This window comes from Chelon labrosus, assembly GCF_963514085.1.
Source record: "Chelon labrosus genome assembly, chromosome: 6".
Classification (NCBI taxonomy): Eukaryota; Metazoa; Chordata; class Actinopteri; order Mugiliformes; family Mugilidae; genus Chelon; species Chelon labrosus.
Window position 1 is genome coordinate 8,803,052 of NC_140342.1, and position 24,937 is coordinate 8,827,988.

General features: G+C 43.6%; 1 protein-coding gene across 2 annotated transcripts; it reads left to right on the forward strand.

Annotated features, from left to right (window-relative positions):
* The first annotated feature begins 729 nt into the window (after window positions 1-729).
* LOC311489575 (TSC22 domain family protein 2-like) lies at window positions 730-24,930 on the forward strand. Of its 2 annotated transcripts, XM_084546712.1 has the most exons (4): window positions 730-3,733; window positions 12,265-12,339; window positions 22,688-22,739; window positions 23,130-24,930. In XM_084546712.1, the coding sequence occupies exons 1-4, from the start codon at window positions 1,890-1,892 to the stop codon at window positions 23,520-23,522; spliced, it is 2,364 nt and encodes a 787-aa protein (XP_084402838.1). In that variant the 5' UTR covers window positions 730-1,889; the 3' UTR covers window positions 23,523-24,930. The 2 variants fall into 2 exon arrangements, with proteins under 2 accessions (XP_084402838.1, XP_084402839.1); XM_084546713.1 differs by lacking the exon at window positions 12,265-12,339 and having other exon boundaries at window positions 736-3,733.
* Window positions 24,931-24,937: the final 7 nt, after the last annotated feature.

Sequence of the window (24,937 nt, forward strand, 5' to 3'; positions counted from 1 at the left end):
AACACCCAGAGAGTTCACATTTCTCTTTTAAATGAGATGCAGTACAAAGACAGTCCTTTGGTGCATAGGCCCTTTGAATCAGTCTTTAACCATTTTCCCTCAGAGCACTCTGAAGCACTTATATTCAGCTTCACCAACATCACTGATGTTACTGCACACTTTACAGTACTCTGATGGTGAATATAACAGCCCAGATTAGAAAGAACTAACTAAGATCATAAAGGAAATAACTATATTGTCTGTATAAAGTGTCATTGTGTTGAAGGTCAACCCTACGCGGCATTATCATTAATAGCTTTGTATCAGCAATCTTGAGTCTCTACAAAAATACACTGATAAGAATAAATCCACTTTCTTTGCAGGCTTGTGGGTTTTGTGAGTCACACAGTCCAGTATGTAAACAGCATGCTTAAAACCCCCCTACAAAAACAGGCTGTGGGAATAAATTATCCAGTAGTTACATCCCAGTGACCCGTTGAACAAATGCAGGGGGTGAGACACTGAGAAGATGTTAATGTTCATCGAGAAGTGATAAGATGCACTGCGGCATAAGAAATAGCCATAGAAGGATGAGAAAAAGATTGAGCAGGTTCCTTCAAATAATCTTCAGCACAGTTTTGACTGTGAATGATATGCTTTATAGTAAAATTCGATTAGCTGCTGTGAGAGAATGGTGGCACAACATGTATTATTTACACAGGCAGCACATGCACAGTAATTACACATTTTATTACCATTGCAGTGACTATGACTATCATCTGGTTTGTGCTATTTTAATCTACCAGTAGCTATTTAATTTACCTTCTGTGGAGTGCGTTTGTAACTGAATGTCATATGACCACACATGAAATGAAATTGCTCAGTACTCACATGGGAGACTGTCCACACAGTTTATCAACTTTGTGTGTCAGCGCCACCAGCAATGTTTTGGCCCTGGTCATAACAGTAGTTTAATCAATCTTTGCACTTTCAGCAATAAGGAGAATACATGATCGATTTGAGTAAAGACTATAAGGGGCTCTATTAGCAGAAAAGATATGTGTAATGGCGGAGGTGTCAAAGGCCTTGGAAAACGTTAACATGTTCGCGAAAGCATGAAGTGTAATTTTTCCGACGGTGCCCTGAAGGCAGCACTACGTGCGATTCTCAAACGCTTCGTACGTAAACATCCTTGCGCGCTCTACCTACCCACGATGCAGCGCGGTTGCTCACAACATAGCCATCTTGTCAAGAGTGACTGAGTGAGGGAGGCAACTGTAGGCGCTGTTTAGATTATCATTTGTTTTTCAGCGTGAAATTAGAGAGCGTCTCTTTCTCTCGACCGCAGTGAGCTTGGAAGAAAGTGTCGCCGACGAATGACTGTGGGCCGCTGAAGGGAGAAGCTACACAGGACGGCTTTCGGAAAGATGTCTCACATACTTGTTCCGACGTAGGGGGAGTGTGCAGCAGACAGTTGGCTTGAATTGTTAGCTAGCTCGGTGAGTGGAGGGCTGCGGGCCCTCCTCAGCCTAAAGTAGCTCCTGCAGCTGGGCAACACACTCTGCGACAACGGCCGCTCGACTACCGGGCCACCGGGACATTAGCAGGCCGGTCCGGACCGACCGAGAGCTCTGGGTCAATCACCGTACAGGCTGATCATATCGGTGTCAAAAACCGAATTGCCGGACAAGACGACACGAAGTGTGGCGTTGCGTTATGAGCTCATGAAACGCAACAGGAGACCGACAGAGGAAGAGGATGGCGCAGATTCATCTACATTACAGTTAGGTAGGCTAAGAAAATAAATGCTGTTTAATATGATCTAAGCTTCGTTAAAGCTGCAAACAGCTCGTCCCTTTCTGACAGAGGATAAACATAGCCATACGGGATTTGGGAATCAGGCTGTCAATATGTCGAAAATGCCGGCCAAGAAAAAGAGCTGCTTTCAGATCACAAGTGTGACTCAGGCCCAGGTGGCGGCTATAGGTGCCGCCGACGACACGGAGAGTCTGGACGACCCGGACGAGTCACGGACTGAAGACGTGTCGTCGGAAATATACGACATGTCACGGCCTGAGTACGAGCCTGCGGGTGACAGAAGTTCATCCGAAGAGGCCCTGAATAATGTTGGAGAGCCAGAGGCTGCCGGTGTTGTGGCGCCACCAAACGTACCTCAAGCCAGTCAGCTGTCAAGTAATCCCGTTGGGGAGTTTCGCAAAGTGGGAGTGCCCGGCTCAAATCAAGGTGTCCAGCAGCCACTGGGGATTGGCCTTTCAACTGGTTTACCCCTGATCGCCCAGCCTGGGGCAATGCAGCAGCAACAGCCTACTCCCGCAGCCAGTGCTGGGCCAGCCAGTGTGTCATTGAACACATCCCAGCCTGCAGTGACCAGTTCAGCTGCCCCCCCTGCCACCTCCACGGTGAGCTGCACTTCACGGTTCAGGGTCATTAAACTTGATCATGGTACTGGAGAACCCTTTCGAAGAGGCAGGTGGACGTGTACAGAGTTTTATGAGAAAGACTCAGAGGGCTCGGTTGTCAGCAGGACTGTAGATAGCATAAGACACGCCAGTGTAACGCTGGACCCTGCTGCAGACAGAGACAGTGGTTTGGGGCTTACGGGAGGATCTGCTGTTGCCCCGGCAACACACTCAGGTCAGGGCTTGGGCTCCATGGCAGACACGTCTATCTCTTCAACTCGCATGCATTCAGTGGAGACACTATCACAGCAGCAGCAACAAATCCACCATCAAAACTACAGCGCCCGCTCACAGGGTGTTAGTGGGTCTACAACACACAGTACTTTCTCAAGCATCAAGCCTACAGTTGTCCCAGCTCAGTCAGTGGCGGGAGGCCTGCATCCTCCTGCTACGCAGACCGTGCTGCCTGTTGGGCAAAATGGCCTGCCTCAGTCTGGTGTCCACACACAGAAGTCTCCCATCATGCCTCCCACTGGCCAGCCCATTGCTTACCCTCCCCAGCAGCAGCAGCAGGTTCCTGTGGGCCACCACCTGACCAGCCAGTCATCTGGACTGATGCAGAACCAGACTGAGTACTATCAGCAGCAACAGTCTACTTCCATGCCACCGGGGCTTGTCACTGGCCAGCCGGTCGCAGTGTCCACCCACTCGGCAATGCCGCAGCCTGTGGGTCAAGGACCCACCACGGTCATGCCTCCAGCCTCTGGAGGGGCTTCTGTGCCAAGTCACATTGTAGATGTTGCCGGGGCAGGAGTGGGGGCTATACCTGCTGGACAACCTGTTCCAAACGTCTTGCAGCAGCAGACTGCTGGGATGGGAGGTGCCATAGGCTCCATACTGGTTGGCGGCGCTCTACAGCAGCCGACTGTGAGTCAGTATGGGGCAGCTGGACAACCCCATGGCCACCTCACATCCTCTGGTGTACAAAATGTGCCTGCCATCGCAGTGAGCTCCAGTGTGCCCACCACTGTGCCCACTGCAGTGCCCAGTGCCTCCAGTGCAGCCATGCCAAATGTGACAACCTCTAGTTTGCCTCCAGTACAGATACCCCTCATGAAGTCTCCACTGGCTTTTGGGGTGCACGGTCTCCCAGTGATTGGTTTTGGACAGACGGAGGGTGGAAGGAAGTCAGAGGGACACATCAACGCACAGTCTCCTGTTGTCTCTGGGAAGGAACCGGGGAAGCCCTTCATGCCTGAGAGCCTGCAGCTCACCACTCCGACTGTCAACAGCCTATTTGGAATCCACATACCTGTCGACGGGGAGGAGGACAGGTAACAAGATTTTATATCTTCAAGTGCTCGATAATTCAGATTCAGAAAACTTTATTTGTCCCCAGGGCCAATTTAATTATTATAACTGTTGAGCTTTACAGCATCATCAACTTATAATGCACACATTTTGAACTGAACTCCCACAATTTAGTGTAAAAGCAGACATATATAACCATTTTCTGTGAAAAGCTATATGCCAAAGGACGTTTGGCTTGTCAGATGGACCAAGTTTTCCCCTACAGTGAAGGAAGAGAGTGGTGGTGTACAGAACGGACATATAATGTTTGTTGTCTCTTATTAGGCTTAAAGACGTGAGTGTGGCTTACTTGAGGCACCCATAACCTCCCCCGCACAAGCAACAACTTGTTAAACATACAGATGACTTTGTACTACTTTGATTCCTTGTGTGTGCGGTTGTGTATTTGCGCTGTGTGTGTGGAAGTATTTTGTTGCAGGTCTAATGTCAGCCTTTTACTATCACCCTGTAGGACAGCTTGTGAAGTAATGGCCTTGGCCTTGCTTGTTGCTGCTGTGCTTAGAGTTAGCACGATGGTCTGTTAGCCTCAAACTACTCACGGCAACCCTGTAAATGCTGCTGCATGCCTGACCTTTTAATAGGCTAGTTCATCCACTGGAAAATATTTTCTAATACAAACACAGTGAAGAGTGTTAGATTTTGCGTCACTGCGTTCATGATATTATGGTTTGCACTCACAGCTTCATCAGATACTGTTTTATTTAAGTGCCTACAGTGGATGTTAGTGCAATTAACCGTTAAAATTTCTACAGTATTCTCTTATAGTGTTGCTTGATGATTACAAAGGCTGTATGTATGATATCACAAGAGGTAACATGGTAGCAGATTGCTTTATTTCATCTGCAAACAGCAGCTAATACCACATACAGCATGCCTACCTTCCAAAAGTAAGCTATCTCTTAGTTCTCAGTTGTAGTAAATGGCACACATGAGCGGAAATGATACAGTGCCTGAAATCTCAGCGGTTTCCATTTACAGTCATGTAGCCGTACCGGAGTAAAGACTTGACAGGATATGCAGACTGCAGAACGCTGGCACTACTTTTTTTTTTTTTTTTTTTTTTTCACATGTGGGTGGACAGCCTCTTAAACTATATTTTGAAGCGTTCCAGTGTCATGCGCACTTCGGGGAAGTTTAAAAAGTTCTGATCACAAGTCTATTTCTGTGCCACTTTCTGTACACACACACACACACACACACCTTCTGTTAGGTGCCTGTGATTTTAGGACCAAGGGCTATTTCCTCACAAACTGAAGAGAGGTGCACCAACTATGTTGATGGAATTTATTGCTACCTGTTATTATTCTTTGCCCGACTTCTGGTTGGGTGAAATTTTATAACTGTACTTAACTTCCTGCTTTGGTGGCTGGATATCATAGTACAATGTTGCTGTGGATTCACTTTGAAGGCTACAACTTGACAACTTTGCAGACACTTTGTTTGCATTTAAGGAAACCTGTTGCATTTAAAATTTGCTAAACAGTTTTTTATTAGCAGTTTCCTCTTATTATTACTGTTATATGTCCCAACCTTTGCGTTCAGATATGACTGAGTTGTGGCACTAAAAACGGTTTTAATCAGGCCTTTACTTGATGCATTGAAAACCGTTGCCGGTGTTAAGACGTGGGTCAAATCAATGAGCGAAATACATTATAATAAACATCAGCATGCACCTGCCCCTTGCATGTGATTAAACAATTAACACAACACGCTAGTCACTTTGGATGTATACTTATTTTATACCTGTTATTTATGCCGCCAGCTTCTCTTGCAAACACCATTTAGTTTTGACACTTGAGGCAGTGTGTCTTTGGAACACCTAGCTTTTGCTTGTGAGAAGACCCAGCTCCCAGGCTGATAAGAGCAGGGGTCTCTTACGACAGCCAAGCATTATCAGACATTGAGCAGTAGTGTTTCCACTGTGCCCCTATTCGTCTGATAAGAGACCCGACAGTGGGGTGTGTCGACGGACTGTGCTTGTTGTCATGTCACGGCCCTTTTCTTTTGCAATGCAAGCTTGAGGCGCTTTTAGGCCTCGTCCACACGTACCAAAACGATCTTTTCCCCCTCCGTTTTCCCTGGCATCGTTTCAAGAATATCTGCGTCCACACGGATCCGTTTCAACATGACTGAAAACGCTACTTCATATTCCAGGCCTATAGGTGGCGTTGTTTCAGTTTCAGAAATTCACCAAAAACGGAGAGCAAGAGGCGGAGCATGCGCATAAAGCTTGAGTGCTGTTTACAAATCGGCTTCAGAAGAAACCAAACTCAAGGAGAAATGATATTTTGCCCTGGTAACCATAATAGCCTCAATATCTTCTCCAGCAGGAACACGAGCATGTAGTCCGCCATTGTTGTTGATGTTGTTATGAGACGTCTCGCGGGAGGTGGAAGGCTGCTCGAGGGGTGTGGCGATGACATCATCGTTTTCGCCGTTTCCGCCGTCCACACGAAAACGCAAGAGCTGCGTTTGCGAATTTTTCCACCCTGGGACCAGGTTTCAGAAAAGTGCGTTTTAGGGCTATGCGTTTACAGGACTCGTGTGGACGATCGGCCAAAACGATGCAAAACATCTGCGTTTAGACCAAAAAGCGTCTCCGTGTGGACGGCCCCTTAGAGCACTGCAGGGCCTAGATGCCGTAACTTAACGCACACAGCCTGCGCTGGTGCAAGCCATTTATAGCGGTCCGCTTGTCAGTCTGGCTCGCTCTGTAACGACACCACCCAAACGCTAGTTGTTGCTGTGTCTTTTTTTTGCCATTCGAATTAATTTTTGTTTCTACTTCCTGCTTCACTTCCCACTTCCTGCATCACTTTCAATAAGGGGGACTGAAAACAGTGCTGAAATTTCACCAAAGAGTCGTACAAATGTTTGTATCTCCAAACCTCCTCTGTTAACCTCTCCTCGATTGTGTTCCATCTTTATTGATCCACAACAATCAATCTGAAAATTGCGGAGATGGAGGAGCAGCTGGAAATAGTAAAGCAGAAACATGCAACAACCAAGCGGACCAATCACAGCTCTTGCGCTCTACGTCGTTATAGCTTCTACATCAACTTATCGCAGAAGTCTAAACCACCTTTTTGGCAAAATTACTGTATGTTCAGTTTAAGGCCTTTGGACGTTGTTAAAGGAGCACCACGACCCATAGTAAGCATCCACACTACCCTGTCATTCAAAGCACTACCTACTTTTTATTTTTCTGGTGCAGCATCCGTGCGGTCTGGTGCTTTGTACCAACTACCCCACTGATTGACTGACAGACAAGGCATGACAGTTGTTCATGTACAGATGAAGTGCTGAATGACATTCCTTTGCTGCAGCAACTGTGGTATGCTCAGAAGAGGTAGAGGAAGCTGCAGAGTGAAACTTGCTATGCCTCTCTTGAACAGGCATTTTAGCTATGTTTGAAACCCCATTCCTCCCTCCCCCAGTTTAAAAAAAAATATATATATATTTTTATTACCTCTTGCTTGTACAAAAATACATACTGTCCTTAAGTGTACTTCAGTACTTAAGACAACACAGAACATATATTACATAGTATTCACTGCATATCTAAGAGGGCTGTAGACTAATTTACACAGCTTGCACAACCTCGAAAGACTCTCTTGGCTTTTATGTTTGCCCATAGCTTCCTTCACCCTGTAGTTTTCCCTGCATGTAATTAAAGTAAAACAATGGAAGATACAGACTAGAGGGTGATGATGCTGCTCTCATACGTAGAATATGGTTCAGCTTAATGTTTCCAGATGGCTTTAGCAACCGAGGGCGTAAAATAACATTGGTGGATTGTCTTTGTTGTGGTCACAGATGGGTTGCCTCTCTTTTGCGTGATCCTTTGCATTAATGTATCGCATGTATGTAATTGAAGTCATGCCGGGGAGGTTTGGTTTATTGTCCGCACATAATGCCAGCTTATGTAAGATCAGACTCCTTAGGAGGTAAGCGAGCGGAGGGGAGCCTATGTCTGCGATATAGCTGCTGCCACTGTGAATTGAGATACTGTGCTTGTGTGGGTGGATGAGGGGGCGTGTCTTCAAGGGGACGGGCTGACTCAGTCTACACATGTGTTTGTGTGCACAGGCATCCATGTTGGGGGTGGGGGGGGGCTCGCTGTGGAAAGCCGCATTGTGTGGCAATACCTTTTGGAAAAAATTCACCATACACATTAACAGTGTACTCATTTTTTAGTGATGGTGGAAGTGTGGCTGTGTGCGTGACAGAGTGACACAGGGTCTTTCCCTCCCCTCTGTGACCTCTGGTTTACTGCTGTATCCTGTTTTCAGCCAGAGTCCCTCACACAGCTCTCCACCTTCTATTCATTTAATATTCCTTAGCTCACTCCCCGCTTCCGCACTGGGGCTCTCTGGTCGTATCATATGACATTTGGTGGGCACATTTTATCCAGAGTGCCTTGCTGAGGTAGACACAACTTTTTGCTTGACTTCTCAAGCCTCAAAGGTTTTTAATCTGGCTGCCAGCATTTCTACTGTTACACGTGTTGAGCTGTACAGTTCCAAGCTCCACGTGAAGGAGCTGCAAAGGAACAGTGGAGATACTTTACTGCATTGAGGATTAATTTAATAACATCTGCTTCTGCCTTGAACCCTTTAATCATTTCACAGTGTATGGTATGTGTGTACACAGTTAATATGTTCAGGCAGTGAACAACTGCCTCCTGTCAGCTTAAGAGCAGTTTTTTAAAGGAGAAAGATGTTTTGCTCTAGTGTGACACTGCTAGTCTGTTTGTCGTCAGGCTTCTGTAGGCGTCAGTCATCAGCTCCACCCCAGGTATGGAGGCCCTCCATTGTTCTGACTGGCAGAGGAACGTCACCAAGACACTCCAAGGTTTTAATGGCCTGTTAAACGGAGGATGTGCTGTACTGTGCTGTAGATAAACTTAGCTCAGAATATGCGTGTTATCTTGTTTTTGGAAAGTGGAACTTAAGTGTCTTGAAGCATTAACAACACTCACTTTTGAGTTATTTTGTACTTCTGCCTTCTTACCAGCTGTCCGGAAGCTAGTAGTTGTCGTAAAGTTTCTGGATAATGATTCTATCATCTTCTTTTAACTCGGTAGTGACACACAGGTTATTACGCCACAATTGTATGTGTGTTTTGACCAAATTCCCTGTGTGATCAATTAGTGCCTGGTTTAGTAATAGCGGGTAAATCCTGTCTCTGCTGCTGTCAGTTATTTCCACTACATACTATATATAATCCACTTAAAAATGCAGGTTTCTGGACATTCAGAGACTAGTGGGGCTTAATTTAATACCAGGAACTGGACAGTGGAAGTAAAAGTTCAGTTAATTTCCCTTGCATCTCTAAAGGCGTTGTCAAAAAAAGAACAGGCTAAGTAATCGCTTGGCTCGTGTCGAGACAACTCGACAATCACGAAACTAGTTAAAGTTATTGTGTCTTTTCCCTTACAAATGGAGTGTGCAGAGCCGAAAAGCACATGGGTTACATGACAAAAATACTGATCATTGCACTCTTAAATGTAGAACACATGATCTCTTTTTCTTTCAAAAAAAACAAAAAACTGTAATGGCTTTTACTGGCAAGTGTCTACCCCGCTAGTTCTTTGAAGTATCTTGGGATGTTTAAGGCCTGGGATGATTGACTGTATATAAAGATGAACAAACCGTCTGCAAAGCTCAGTGTTAGGGTAACAGGCCGTTGCCGTTTTGATAGTGCCTGACTCCACCTAACTCCAGGGACATTTAGGCACAAAGCTAGCCAAATCTGTTGGCAACCTCTGATCACTCCAAGTGGACATGCCCAACATTAGAGTAAGCCTTGATGTAATTCAAACAGGCGAGTTATGTCAGACTTCAGCAAACAGTTGTCACAAATTAGCTGTAGAAAATAAAAAAATAAAAAAGTCTGGTACATGGAGGTCTACGGGATTGACTTGATTTGAGAGGCAGCTTCAAGAGGCCATTCGAGGAACTGCAGTTTTTGGCACTTAGGCATTGGCTTCACTCTTCAGCCCTGGAGAGCTTGACTAAAACTAAACTAGGCTCATGTGGTGGTCACAGGGATTAAGTTTGTTGGTTCGCTGGCACTATCTTGGCACTCCCAGTCTCCTCTGGTGGCCATGCTGTAATCATGCCGTTGCTCTGGGTCCTTCTTGCACCCCATCTCCCTCGACTACAACTCTAAACCCGCTGAAAGAAACTCCCTCGAGGCCGCTGAACTCTAAATAGTTTTGACCTACTTCTGCTCTGTGGCAAATATATGGAAGTTGCAGAGAACCTGAAGCCTCATGAGCAGTAACAGTGAGATCTTTCAGCACCCTCTTTTAGCCTCTCCCCATTCCCTCTGCACCCCCCACCCCACCTAACAGTTACTCTACCTGTCTGTCTACTACTTTGGCAGTAATCCCTTAGCTGAACACACTAAAGCGATCACTTTAAGTCACTGGAAACATAACAGCTCATCTCTAACAATCAGGGTAGTTGGGGTTTGCACATGGTGGCTCTGTAGTTCACGTAAACCCCTATTTGTAGTCAAGTTATAATAAAAACTTTTTCAGGACCTCAAGTAAAGCATGCCACCATTACACGGAAGTAAAACAAATCTATTGTGTGTTTTGTATGCTTACCAAACACGCTTTGCTCTTTTCTTTATTCACCTCTTGCACTTCTACTTGCACTTCCTTTCCAACACATACAGAAATTCACAGCCCCCCCCCCCCCCATACTCCCCATACCCCCCACACCACTTGTTGCTCATCATTTACATCTGTTGTGGGTTCTTCACATGCTCATCTGAGTTAACAGGGTTCTTAAGAGGTTCAATACCGTGAAAATGAACTAGTAACGGTTGTTTTGCAGAAAAGAAGAAGAAGGAAAAAAAACATGTGTCATGCTCCGGCTACATGTGTGACATCAACCAGCAAAAATGCACCAAATGGTTATTTTTGTCTGCTGTCAGGTCATGCATTTGCTCTAGGGCAAAGCCCTGAGCTTGTGCCACCATAGGTTTCTGACAGGTTAGCTTATGCGCTTTGAGAGAGGTTTAGGAAAAGAAAAGGGGTTTTTCTTGTGTGTACGTATCTGTTAAGACGTGTTCTACCCACTCTCTGCACTTGAGGGGGTGTGGAGGAGACCTCACTTTAACCATTGCAGTACACATCGACTGGTTGGTTCACAAAGAGGGCCTTTCATGACTGGATATTGACATGTTGCATTTTAGACTTACAAAGAGAGCCATTGAGAGCCGAGTGTGTGCTACTTGAAAACAGCGAATGATGACTCTTCTGTTTCTTACCTCATTCATGAAGAGGAGTCTAAGTCATCAGACCTTGTTGGTTTCAGCCCATAGCACAAAAAGGAGTTTTAACTGTGAAATGAAGAGGTTTCCTGTGGAGGCGTGCGCCTGCCACACGTGTGGAGGTCTTTTTTTTTTTGCACTGATGCCCACAAGCTAATATTAAGCAGAGGCATAGGAGGGGGTTTGTGAAAGTGTTTAGTCATGAGGTAATGTGACAAAGGGAGTTTGTGCCAGAGATTTCTAGGAAAATAGCCTTGGCTGCTTTAATATTCACACACATGCTGTAAATCAACTCCTCATTCCTTTGTGCTGTGTGTGTGTGTGTGTGTGTGTGTGTGTGTGTGTGTGTGTGTGTGTGTGTGTATAACTCTGCTGGCTCTCTCCTCTGTGTGCGCCTGTGCGCATATGCTCACGTCGGTGTGCATTTACATTCTTGTTAATATGGGAGAGAAGCAGTTGGTTTTGAAAAGCACGAACTGGGAGCAGATGAAATGCGTGTGCGTGTGCCGAGTGTGTGTAGGGGTCAACGTGGGGGTTTCCTTTCCCCCTTCCCGACATGCATCCCCTGGCATGGAACACGGTGTACTTGCAGCAGTTTGACAGAATTATAGTAAATACAGTCAAATTACACAGTGTGACAGCGTTTGACCCGAAATTATGCAGTTTTCTGCTTCAAGCCTGACAAGGAACCAGTCATTTTTCAACAAATGCAAAAGATCCTCCTTGAGGGGTTTTAATAATTTGTCTGATTTGATTTGGTTTGGTTTAGATTTGGTTTGAAGTTTAACATCTGAGAATGTTTACAAATGTTTAGCTGAAAACCAGAGATTGTACCTGTTTTTTAAAGAAGACAGCTCACTGTATGCTGGAGTGGTCAGAAACATACTATAGGTAAATGGCCTGAGGGAGGCCCTTAAAGTTTATGAAGTGGCCCCCACGTTTGAACATACATTCCTGTGTTCACATCAAGACTCCCTCTCCCCAGCCCATTTGCTTTACTCTGTTTGCACATCCTGATTTACTGAAAGACACGACCCTTTTTCTCCAGCCACATACCTCCAACATTCAGGTAAAGCAGCACGGATGGAGTTGCGTAAAAAAAAAAAAAAGGAGAAAAAAAAAAGCATTTCTTGGAAGCAAAAGTCTATTTTCACTGTTTCTGCTCCTCACTGTCTCTTTCTCTCTTCCCCAAATGTGGTTGACACAGGAACCCTTCCAAGGCTTTCTACCAGGCCTTCCAGTCTGGCAGCAGATTAAGAGACTCAAAGGCCCACTGTGATAGGTACAGTACCATACTGGATTGGACTGGACAGGCCTGCAAGAGTGTAACAATGCGTGTGCAGTGTTTAGTAAAAGAGAGCTTTGCTTTCTCCACGTGCATGGATTGAGTTTGGAAACAAAGCCTGGCAGCAAGCGCAAGATTGGCCAATAGACTTGTCAACAGCCTCATCTCTCTCGCTGTTATTTTCCTGCTGGTGCTTTGACGCAGATTCTTTCTGTGACGTTATGTGTTATCTGTGTCACTTAAGAATTCCATTTTGTTTACTGCCTGGGTGTTACTTCCATAGGTTTGGCCGCCATCTTCTGTACCAGCCTAATAGGTGAGATCTTGAGTTGCAGAGACAAACAATCGAATGGAGTCCAAGCGAGTGGTCGGGCAGTTCATCGGATAATAAAGTTTAACCCAGTTCGGGCTGCTTCTAATTAACATTATTTAATCAGTTAATCTGATCAAACTTCCCGAACTAATGAAATTATTGAAATGTTTGTTTTTAGAGCACAAGGTGAACTTTTCAAGTGTCTTGTCAGGTCAACAGTCCAAAATCCAAAGATAAAGTCAGAGTAAGACTGATGAATCACTCTGGGCAGTGTATTGACCAGTGTTAGATGACTGCAGAAACATCGCTGTGGGTTTATATGTCAGCTGATGAATAGCAAAAAATGAAGTATAGATAGGCCAAACATGGTAGGAAGTGTTCACAATCTAAAGCATGTCCACAAGTAGTCAACGTTGTCAGCTGTAACATAACCCCCTCTGTGTGTCTAAATACACACATCTGAAGGAAATGGCATCAGGGCTGTTTGCTTAATCGAAAGCAATTAATATCAGCTCCAGTATTCTTCAGATACACCAGTGAGCAAATACTGAAAACAGCTGCTAATCAATTCACGTGTTTATGGAGACGCAGTTGTCCAGTATAGATTATTAAGGGAAATATGAAGAGCGTGAAATGACAGGATCAAAGTCACATTCACGTGTATTTCCCTTTGTGCTAAAACGGTTTACAACAGGACTCTGTTCAAGTGAGATCTGCGCTTTTAAGTAGAAAGCAGGTTTGCAGGAAATGGCCAAAGCTATGAAAATAATACTACTCATACTCTAAACTTGCTACTTTCAGCTTTAAAGCGGATCCGAGGAAGCGTGTGTGCATGCTGTCTTTAACAGGATTTGAACACAGCCTGAGTAGAGCTGGGTTTCTAATGCACTCTCTCCGCTCTGTCTCTGTTCCTGCCAAATGACTTTTGTACACAGTTGCATTTTCAAACTGATCCTGAAATTGCTCAGGCACTAACTGACGGCGTTGTGGCGTGTGGATTATGGGGGAATGCCTTCAAAATGGCTGAACATGTTTAACGATGCCATTTACAAAAATGAAAAGAGAAGCACACGAAACCATATCTGAGTGACAGGAAATGAAACTGTTTTTTAGAGAAATATACAGCTGACACACCATCACCAGTCACTGAGGAACTACACACGCGCACGCATACACGCACACACTCATTTCAGCCCATTTGCTGCTTCAACTTCTTAGGTTTAGATGCAAATAAATAAATCAACGTTGTGGTAGCATTGTCCAAAGTGAGACGAGTGTAGCATGGATGAAGGAGACAACAACACTGTAAGATGAGACAAACAGTGGTGTCATGAGTCTCATGCTTTTTTCTTTCTTTTTTTTTTTTTTTTTAATTGATGGTGTTGTGGTTACACTGTTAGGCTGCTCTTGTTTCCATGGAAGCAAAGATAACTGACTATCTGTTTGAGATTGTGTGTTTGGCAGATCTTGGCGATGGCCTTCAGTAGTGACCTGTAATCAGTCTATTTTATTCAGACTTGTCTGGGGTCATGTCGGAGGCAAGCGGATGAAGTCATGGAGGAGGTGGTGAAAGTGAAATGTGCTAAAATGGACAGTGCACCCCATTAAGAAAACAGACTAAATATCCTTCATATCATTTTTTACATAACTTTTTTATCATACGAAAAGGATGTTCTCCATTAGATTCAGATGGTTCACTCCAGCCTTAAAGTATGTGAAGAAAACGTGCATTTAACATCATGTTCGTTTGTTTCTCGTGGATACATCTCTGAGTTTTCTGACACTGGGATTACTTTAATCTAATATGTATTTTTTAAACCAGACCAAAAGTCTGAACGTAAAAAATAAGTATGTCAGATTCATTTAAGAGGACTGTTATCAAAGTCTCATGGCTCACTTGGCACCTGTTCCTGGCAGAAGGCCTTTTTTTTGTAGTGTGTCATTACCCTCTGTCTCTTCTATGTTGTTCTTTTTGTCTCAGCAAATTTAGTTCTTCCTTTCGACACTACATTTAAATTTAACTTCATAAATATATATTTTGGTTCAGTTGCCAGGCAATCGTTGGCCAGGAAGTTACTGCAGTGCTCCAAAATACAATCCCTTTTTTTGGACCAACCAGATTAAAGAAACACCAGTTTAGAGGTGCTGATAGGCAGACTCATGCCTTTGAACTTCCAGAATCCAAAGATGTATTCTAAATGAAGACTTTTTACTGTAAACACGTTTCTTGCACATCATTTTCACAGCAGAGAATTTGACTTGTCGCAGTAGGAAAGACGGGAAATTAATGATGGCTCAGGTCAAATAAATTAAGTTTCCTAGTTCCCTGTTGGCAGTGAACCAGGATGAACAAAAGTATTACCTATCGTAAGTGGAACGCAACCATCATTAATACACCTGTGCTTTCCCTACAGTGACGAGCTGCTGTGATACAACTACATGTATTTGAGCAGCAGAAAACTTTGAACCCTCTTTTGCCTACTATTAAGCACATTTGGTTCTCGCTGCTCCCTCACCAGTTTTATTACTGTGGATTTGGTTATGTCATTTTCGCTCACATTACAAACTTTAAAAGTAAAACCCAATTACGCTGTGTTGGTTAATAAATATACTGCAGCTTCCTAAGTGCGACCCGGTCATGCAAACAGAGAGGTTTGATGCTCGCTTGGTTGTCATTTAAGCACTTCCTCATTCTATTCTCTGCTAGCTGACGGCTGGTGCCTTCCTTCATGCACAGCTGTCTGCTGTAGTGTGACAGGGGAAAGTGGTCAGGTCTCGGATAAAATGAAAGTAAATATGTAAACATCTGAGTGTGAAAAAGACACACTCTGCCTTCGCCTGGTGTTCATTTTATTAAATATATATATATGCTCAAAGTAGAAATAATAGTGTATCGTTGGGATTTGGGCTTTCAAATGCATTACAAGAGACTAGGTAAGATTGATTTGTGCACCTGTTGTCCTTGGGCGTATGATCAGGCCTCGCCTGCTAAGCTCTTGAACTTGTCCTATCATGTCTTGAGGAGGCAGTGGGCAGCTTTGTAGCTGAAGAAAACCAACCGCTCCTAAATATGCCAGCAGTTCCGCCGGAGGCAAGAAATGACAACTAGCTGATGCACAGATGAGTTACGGCTTCTCCGCTTGCCTACAATCCATTTGTGTGTCATCTTTTCTGTCCATAATGGACTTTTTATTGACATTCCTGTTTGACAGCCAATGCTGTATGGGAAACAGACTGAACTCTACCTGTAGCTTATAAACTTCAGTCCTGTTAGTGTAGAGGGTGTAGTTTACAGAAGTGCTGGTTGCATAATCAGTGGCAGAGTAAGTTCAAGTCCTCATTAGCATTGTATTTCATCTCAGCCCCGCCTTTAGGCCTCCGATGTTTGGCCTTACGTACATCAGTATTTACTAGTGTTTGCTTTGTAATGCTGTAAAAACTCAGGAGGCTTTACTGTGCATTTAACATGATTAGTTTTGACGTCAGGAGCTCAAACCCGTTCTCGGCTTAGACATGAGATCTAGAGGCTTAAACAAGATCATATGTGTCAATAGTGTTGCTCTATCTGGAGCTCCAAAACACGACACTACTTACTCATATTGTGGTTTCCAAAATCCCCCCACGGTGCCAGTTGTTCTTGGAAGTTCTGCTTGGATTACCAGATGGTGTCCTAATATGGCTTTGACTGCATTGTTTTTCTGCCTTGCTTCACTGCAACTAGCACATTTGCAACTAAGGTCAAGTGTAGCTGCCCAAACCAACGTGACTTAACATATTTGTCTTACCCAATTTGACTCCAGGAAGAAGAACTACACTTCATCATCCGAGTCTTGGCTCAAGTCACTGTGAAAATCTATCTGGCACTGATATAAAAAAAAAATCTGTGATTGTATTATTAATGTTTTCCAGTCTCTATAGTTACAGATCCGTTGCTGGCCTTTCACATTTCCCAACGACAGTACTCATGGCTGTTTTGAATTTTCCCCTCCTCCTCTTTATTCCCTGGTTTGGTTTCGGTAGTCTCCACCTCACTGAAAACCAGCTGGAAGAAAACCTCAAGAGAAAATGCTTCATGCCCCCCTGCTTTAAAGGAATAGTTTGGTTTCTATGAAGTGGGGTTGTATGAGGTGCTTATCCATGTTCAGTGTATTACCTACAGCTGATGGTGGTCGGCACGCCCCCAGTTTTGAGCAACAGACGTTAGTACAGAAAAGGAATGAATGTGGTCAGCAGCGAAATGTATTTTCACCGTGAAACAAGGCCCACCTGAAAACATTTATATCAGCCCAAGTGCATATATTTTAAATACTTCCATCGCTTTACCTTGCCGTCACACATACGTTTTCAGCCTGGACAGAAGATGTTTTATCACTTCATGCTCTTTTCAAAGACACCCGACTCCCATTCCTGCATCCTCTTGTTAAAAAAGTCTGACCGCGTTCTCGCAAGAATGGTTTTACACAACAAATTGTGCGAGGCCACCTGTGAGGGAGATCCAAAACATTACAGAAGCTACAGCACTGACAGCACCGTCAGGCCTGAAAGCTGATTGGATTTTTAAAAGTAAGACGTCAGAGAGGAGCTGCACAAATCAAAGCCATATGCAAGATGTGAGACTAGAGACAAAATATTGTGATAATAATACCACAAATTTCTGGAGCCAGTAGTTTTTTGAAACTCTTTCATAACTTTCGAAACTGAAATTTCTTTAAAGGGATTGATAGTGAATGGAATTGAATTTAGGAAATCACTAGCAATAGCAAGCCCCATACAGAACATGGGAGCTGCTGCTCTACTGCTGCCACAGTCTGTTAGTTTATTACTGGGAATTAATTTGTCAAAACACCACCAAAGTCACACAGCTGTAGATCTGCAAGGGGAATTTGTGTTTTTTTTTTTTTTCGTTTTTTTTTTCTTTGGAGTCTGGCGGCTTTGGAAATAAGTAATATGACGGCATGATGTTGTGGGGATATCGGAATCAGGATCGGAAAACTTTATTAACCCTTCATGGACATTATTTAATAACGTAATTATTGTTGTTTAACAATAATGTTTGATAATTAGGGATATCGCTATCAAAATTTTGATAGATTTGGATCCGATCTTTTAATATTCAATATTGGCCAATCCAAATCCCGATCCGATCTTAAATAAAGAAAATGTCGTCCCCTGCAGATTCAAAAACGCTCTTCTTATTATCCTTATTAGTTAATGTAGCGAGGAGAGGGTAGCTATCCTTGGCTCCAGAAACTCCCAACAGACGTTAAAAACCTGTGTCCTCTACTCCACAAATGGGCTGGTCATCCAACACCAGAAACTTCGTAAACCCTCTCTGTAATAATTTTCGCCTTGAGGCTGTCTCTAGAAAACTTTAATACAGCCTTCAGTGTTTGTTGTTGCTTCTGTGTCGCCTGTGCCTGAATGTTGTGTTCGGCGTATTCTTTTTATTTTTTCTTGGTAATATTGAGTGACGATCTCTTACTACTACCTCGCAAAACATCCACATTGCACAGTGTAACTGACTGACTTCATTTTCCACAGTAGATTACTTTGTGTGGTTTAGTCAGGTGATTTTGAGTCTTCCTCTGCTACAAAGAAGTCCGTCGCCCTCTTCGTTTGCTTTTTGGCAGCCCTGCCTTTAGCCAGCTGCTGTTAAAACAGAATAGGACGAAGAGACAAAGACTTTGTTTTATTGCAGTCCTAAATTAACTACAACAGAATCAGATAATAAAAATACTGATCCGATCATTAAAAAAAATGCCTGGATCGGGCTGATACCGATTTCCCGATACCGACCGGGACATCCCTAGTGATAATATTCTAAGTTAAACTGACACTTTTAAGGTGGAAAAAATGTTTTGCTGCCAACTCCGTTCACAACACTTCATTACATGGCCTCCATGCCAGCTCTGAAGCAAACAGGAGTACTGGCATGGAGGCCAGTAGATGGTGGTCAGCACTATGGTACCTCACACAACCCCACTTCAAAGTCTCTGAACTATCCCTTTAATGACAGCGAGCTCATTCAGAGTTATTCGGACAAGGAACTACAGCACAGTATCACTTTCAAGCTTACATAACAATAGAGCTGAGGCCATTAGTAGAACTCGACAAGCAGAGAACTCTCCAGCCATTTTGATTTATTTCTTTTTACTTTAGGTTATGCTCTTGATTAGGCTGCTTTAAATGTGATAGATTTGCTTATTTCCCCAGTTTTATAAAGCAGTCAAGTTAATATTTTCTGAGTTTTGGTCAGACAAGACAAGCCGTACTATTTCATTCCGAGAAATAGTAATGTATTTATTTAATATTTAATATTTATAGACCAAACTAATGACCTTGGCTGAGTTGAGCATAATATGCTTCACTCCACCTAATGTCCTGCAGCTGTGAGGCACCAGTGTGAGCTCTCACATGAGGTCTGGACTTTAGCCACAAAACTTCAGATTTGGTCCATTTTGTAGCACAAGCCAGGGAGAGTCTGTCCTTGGTGGCAAGCATCCAGAAACACTGTCTCCGTTATTGTACAGTCTTTTCCCATGTGTCTCATCGATGTCACTCTAGGTATTTGGTGAAAACTAACAACTTGCTTTTGGTTGTGTCTCAGAAGAAACAGCCATCTATGTTACTATTACTCAAAAGCAGGTTTGTGTGAATCTGTAAGTAGGAAAGTATTCAGCTACAACGGTTCAGAACAGGTCAGTATTTATTGGACACTATGTGCATGTAATGTTAGGCACATGTAGTGCTACAGAGTGCGATCCTGTTAATAATAGAGTGTTTTTGTTTTCTGGGCTGTCTGAAGCCACTGGTGAAGCAATAAGGGCGTAACCCAGAGAGCCCATTCGGGGTATTTTATAGACTTGAGAGATTCCTCTAGGCACAGGCCTATTGAAAACTTCTGTTAGGGTGGAAAACTATAGGAGGGCCTGTGTTTGACGCCTCATCTAAATTAAACACACATTTAGTACTGGGTGAAGTTGTGGTTCAAGATTTTTATTACAACATTTTGTTATGTAACCACTCATGGGGGGTCATATAATGTGGTCTCTGAGGGAAAGAAACAGACACTAATGAGTGAGTAGTGACTGCTGACATGTTCATTCTTTTCAGAGGGCTTAGATTCTGTCTGCGTTCCACTTCATGTTGTTTACTACCATTATCCCTACTGTGTTTGGGAAAGAAAGCTGGGGCACGCTTTAAAAGTCTAATAAGAATAATAGAAGTCAAAATCTAATAATTTAACCGAATAATTTGGATTGAATGAAAAAAAAAATGTATATAGAGAGATAGATAATCTTAAACATCGGCAGCATAAACATGTTAAACGGATTTGGAATAGAGGTTTTTCTTCATGACTGCTTTTCATCAGAAACAGTCGTTATGTGTCAACACAGCGTAACATTGTTTAGCTACCAGGCCCCAGTTAGACAATTATTCTGCCTTCAAACGGGACGTGGGAAGTCATGTGGACAAAATACTTTCCGTTCAAGTGGTAACATAACGCTAAGTTGCGAGAACAGTCACTTTGAGACCAACGATTGCCATCCAGTAGTCACTGAGGCAGTTTAGCAACATGTTGTGCATTCAGAGATGCTCCTCTGCATACCTCGGTTATAACAAATGGTTATTTGAGTTTCTGTTGACTGTATCAACTCCAACCAGTTCTCTCGCTGTTCTCTTCTGACCTCTGACATCAACAAGGCATTTTCACCCAGAGAACACCTCTTTTTTTTTTTTCAGACCGTTCTCTGTAAACTCTATTCATGGATGAAATACTCAGAAGCCGCTTAAATCACCTTTCTTCTCCATTCTGATGCTCAGTTTGAACGCAGGTCGTCTTGACCGTGTCTACATGTCTATATGCACTGAGTTGCTGCCTTGTGATTGGCTGATTAGATGTTTGCGAGCAGTTGAACAGGTGTACCTAGTAAGGTGGCTAGTGTGAGCGTATGTTAGTAGGTTACCAATTTGTTTTCGTTATATAAAATACGCTACATCTCTATCTGTTGTCGCTATTAACCTCTACAAGAATAAGAAACAAATTTAAATTTCTATTTCTATTTCTATTTTTAATTATTATTTATTGAGTCTAACCTTGGCTATGACTTGCTTCTCTGAGTCAAACGTTGTACCTACCACACTACTGAAGATCAAGCTACTTTTTTTGATTTACGGCCTAAATACCATTTACATACATTTGGCTGAAGGCTCTCCTCAAAGACACTCACTTTAGGTGCTGCATCTATGGTAATTCTGTGGGAAAAAAACTATATCTTTTGATGTCCGCCTGTGTATCCTGAGTGACGCCATGTGTGTTTTGTTCAACAAATGTACCTTGTTCATTGTGTAATGTCCTGGTATGTGGCTCGTGTTAGCCATCGTCATATCTGACAAATATCAAAGGCGGGAGTGGAGGACAAGGGATTTGAGTGACGGTGCTTCGTAGCAGCAGAGGTATGGGGAGCATTTCTGATAACAATCGACAGAGCTCTTCTGACGGCCTCAAACGCAACTGGATGGTATGCATGAACAGAAAATCTTGTCATTAGGAGAGTCTCGAGGGCGGCTTGCTACCACACGGTATCTTTAAGTCTGTCAAAAAAAAAAAAGAGCTGATTTTATTTTGCTTTTCATAAAGATTTCTTAAATCTGCTGATTAAAGGTTGACCAGATGAGACATTTTACAGTGAGGGGAAATAAGTTTGGCCCTCTGGTGGAGAAAGCAATTAATAGTCTCCTAACTGAGAATCTGAGTTGATAAATCTACTGTAAATATGTCCACCACAGTGGACCAGACTGAAATATCACGGCAAATATTAGATGGGGTTTTTTTTCTTTAAACATTTTCTTCCTGACCGTTATGTCTGCCAAGCAAATAGCTGAATAAGTAATGACATTCTCATTAGTCTTTCATTCATCAAACTCAGATGGGTTAGCAACACCAGCTAAACACAAACAATTCAGAAATCCCAGAGGAGTATGTTTCAAGCAGCTGGCTGATGAACTGCAGGTCTTACTTAAAGCAAAACTATTTGTCACTATAGTTACTTGTGAGAAACTAACTTAGTGAAAAGACTAAGTAACAAATTGTAACTTGAAGAGATCGATTGATATTTTATTTCTAAAGTCGTTTTCCTTTATTAGAGTTGAAGTGTGGCCCTCTCTGCCTGCAGGCACAGTTACAGCTAGCAGACACTATGAAGCGGTCAAAGCCAGAAATAATTCCTCTGACGTATCTCCACCTCCTGTCAACTCCACCCGTCGGTTCATGTTTCATTATTCTAAATACGGTCACTCTTACTCCACTAAACCGCCTCCGGTGCGTTCCGGTGGCCTTCTGTCCGCCGCCGGCGTAGCTCCAGCAGCAGCCTCCGCAGCCATGCCGTGCACGTTCTCTTACAGACCCCCGCACTGCTCCGGGAACCCGCCCCGGCTCAGCCCGCCGCGCTCCTACCGCACATGCTGCAGGTAACTCCGCATGCTGAGATCAGAGTGGCCGCGAAGAGCCGACCGGTTGGTGGTGATGGATTAACGGGGGTCAGACCAAAGATCGGCGGGGGTTAATCACAGCTGTACATTCATGGAAGGTCAATGTGGGTGATAATCCAAGATCTTTATTACCACCTGATGGGATTTTGAGACATACAGAAAATAAATGAAACGAGTATTTTCTCCAATTTGGACCCGTTGTGTTTCTGCAGCCAGGATTCTCTCTTTTTTTCCTTAATATACGACCTGACCTAGATTGGATTGGTTGTATTGTGCATGGTATGACCAAGAGTGCTGACAGGTCATTTTGTATGATATGTCCTAGATTCCTGTGGTGACTGATTGCCTGTTGGTTTTGTTCTTGTTTTCCCCAGATTATATATATTTTTTTAGTTCTTTCATGTGTTTTTCCTCCTAGTATTTTCAGATTATACCATCTGTTGTGGGGGAAAAAAGGATGAAATCGTAAATGTGGCTGTTTAAATGCTGAAACTTGTGCGATCAATCCAGACAATATCTGTCCTTTGTTTTGTTTTGCAGTGCCTCTGGAACCAATGTTGTTGCCATTGATAATAAAATTGAACAGGCAATGGTGAGTAAACCGCCGATCACAAGCTTTCCTGTGCACGGTTTAGCCTCAACCTTTACACACATACATCACTGAATTACGTTGCAAAAGTGACTTCATTTGGATTGACATTTGTTTTTTGTGGAATTAGTACCTGCATCTGTCTTCACTTCTTTTCATGTTCTTCAAACATGAAAGAGTCCTTTTATTCAGCTTGTCTTTGCCTTTAAGCATAAACAGTCACTGATCACACAGCTAGAATGAACACATGAACAGCTTTAGCCTTGAGCCTTTCTCTTGTGTCCTGGTCTGCATGTTAGAGCATGATAAATCAGCCTCTGTGGAGCTGTGCTATCTCTCATATATGCTGTAGAACCAGCAATATATTTCATGTCCCGCACTCCTCTCCTCCAGGACCTGGTGAAAAGCCATCTGATGTATGCAGTGCGTGAAGAGGTGGAGGTCTTGAAGGAGCAGATCAAGGAGCTGTTTGAGAGGAACTCTGTGTTGGAGAGGGAGAACGCCGTGCTGAAATCTCTGGCCAACAGCGAGCAGCTGTCTCAGCTGTCCTCCCAGTCGGCCACCAGCTCCGGCGCCACGCCTCCCCTGCAAGGACTCAGCCAGCCTCTGCAGCAGGCCCAGCCGCCGCTTCAAATTCCGCCTCAGCCGCAGTCACACCCCCAGCTCCAGCACCACCCCAAACCCCAGCAGCTCCAGACTCAGCCCCAACTCGATCCTGGCCAACAGCAGCAGCAGCAGCAGCAGCAGCAGCAACAACAACTGCAACCCAACGTCACCTCCGCTTGAAGCGCATCTGCCCTGCTACACACGGGGCAGGAAAAAAAAAAAATAAGAAAAAAAGAAGAGCATCTTCTCTACAACTTATTACAATTAGTCATTGTGAAATTAAAAAGAAAAAAAAACTTCTTAGCCACCAGCTTTGACCACAAAGTACAGTGCTTGTGTGTGTGTGCGTGTGACCGGGTGAGTTAGCAAGCGAGACTGTGAATTGGTGTTGGAATGTAAGTGTGTATGCATCTGTACTGTGGGCCTTTCCAGTGTTAATGCAATCATCGAGAGAGAGAGAGAGAGAGAGAGAGAGACAAAGTGTGTGTGTGCAGACTGAGCATCAGGGACGGTCGGGGTGCGAGGTGTGTTTTGTTTTTTTTCTCATCTTGGCTATGTTACCAGTTTAGTTGACTGTTGGCGCCGAGGTCGTGGAGAGGAGGTCTTTTCTCGGTCCAGGCCTGAGCCCACACCAACCCGCGACCTGACCTGAATCCCGCTCAGACCGTGGGTGCGGAAAGCGAGGGGTCCGCCTCGTGGATAAAGGAACAACCCGGGAGTGATTGTCAAAAGAAAGCGATTATTTTTATAAAAATGAAATACGTGATCGGGGTTAAAGGGGGTATTTTTAGCCTTGCTGTTTCATGTCGTAAAGTAAGAAGTGGGAGAGAGTCGGAGCGCCAGACCGCTGCAGTTACTTTTTACATCAAGTCCAACCCATGCATCAACCCCTTTTTGAGTTCTACTGTTAAGTGTTTTATTTATTACGGGGCTGCTATTTTCATAAATGAACAATTTCACAAAACCTGTTTAACAGTAGCCCATTGAATCCTCTTTACAGTGTTTCCACAGATTGGCTTCCCAGGCGATGCTTTGTTTCTGGTAAAAATGTAGGCAAAAAAAAATCAAACAATTCTGACAGACGTTTAACACTAACTCAGATTTTAGGCTGCAATTGTCAATCCATAGCTCGAGTTAAGATCCATTCTGAATGTACATTTTTGTATAGTATAAAGTATTAAGAGCCTCGAGGGGCGACTCTTCACCTGTTGGCATCAAATCTAAATAGGAGTCAACAGGAGGCAGTTGATTTATCTAAAAAGTGAATTAGTGTTGCCACACCCCCCCTCCTCCTTACTTTGTTTTCTCCATTGTTTTTCCTGAAGGGGCCCGGGGGAGGAAAAGCTGTGAAATCATTCAACATACCTTTGTAACCAAAGATGCAAAGCTGTGTAAATTGATTATTTTGAAATGCACACATGTAATTTTTTTTTTTTTTGTTTTGTTACTTCCTCCTTCACAAAATATTTTGTTGCTGTTCGGCATGTTTCTGCATGATCTGTAATCTTCAAACCACTTTCTTACCTCATTTTTATTCAGCACTCTTATTGTAAGATAGTCTGTGAACAGTGTAAATGAATGACGAGGGTCAGGGG

Excerpts from the sequence above, each read along its gene's own strand:
- LOC311489575 (XM_084546712.1), top strand. The coding sequence starts at position 1,890 with ATGTCGAAAATGCCGGCCAAGAAAAAGAGCTGCTTTCAGATCACAAGT. Across the intron at positions 3,734-12,264 it reads GTCGACGGGGAGGAGGACAG|GAACCCTTCCAAGGCTTTCT; the intron begins GTAACAAGATTT and ends TGGTTGACACAG. Across the intron at positions 12,340-22,687 it reads TCAAAGGCCCACTGTGATAG|TGCCTCTGGAACCAATGTTG; the intron begins GTACAGTACCAT and ends TTTGTTTTGCAG.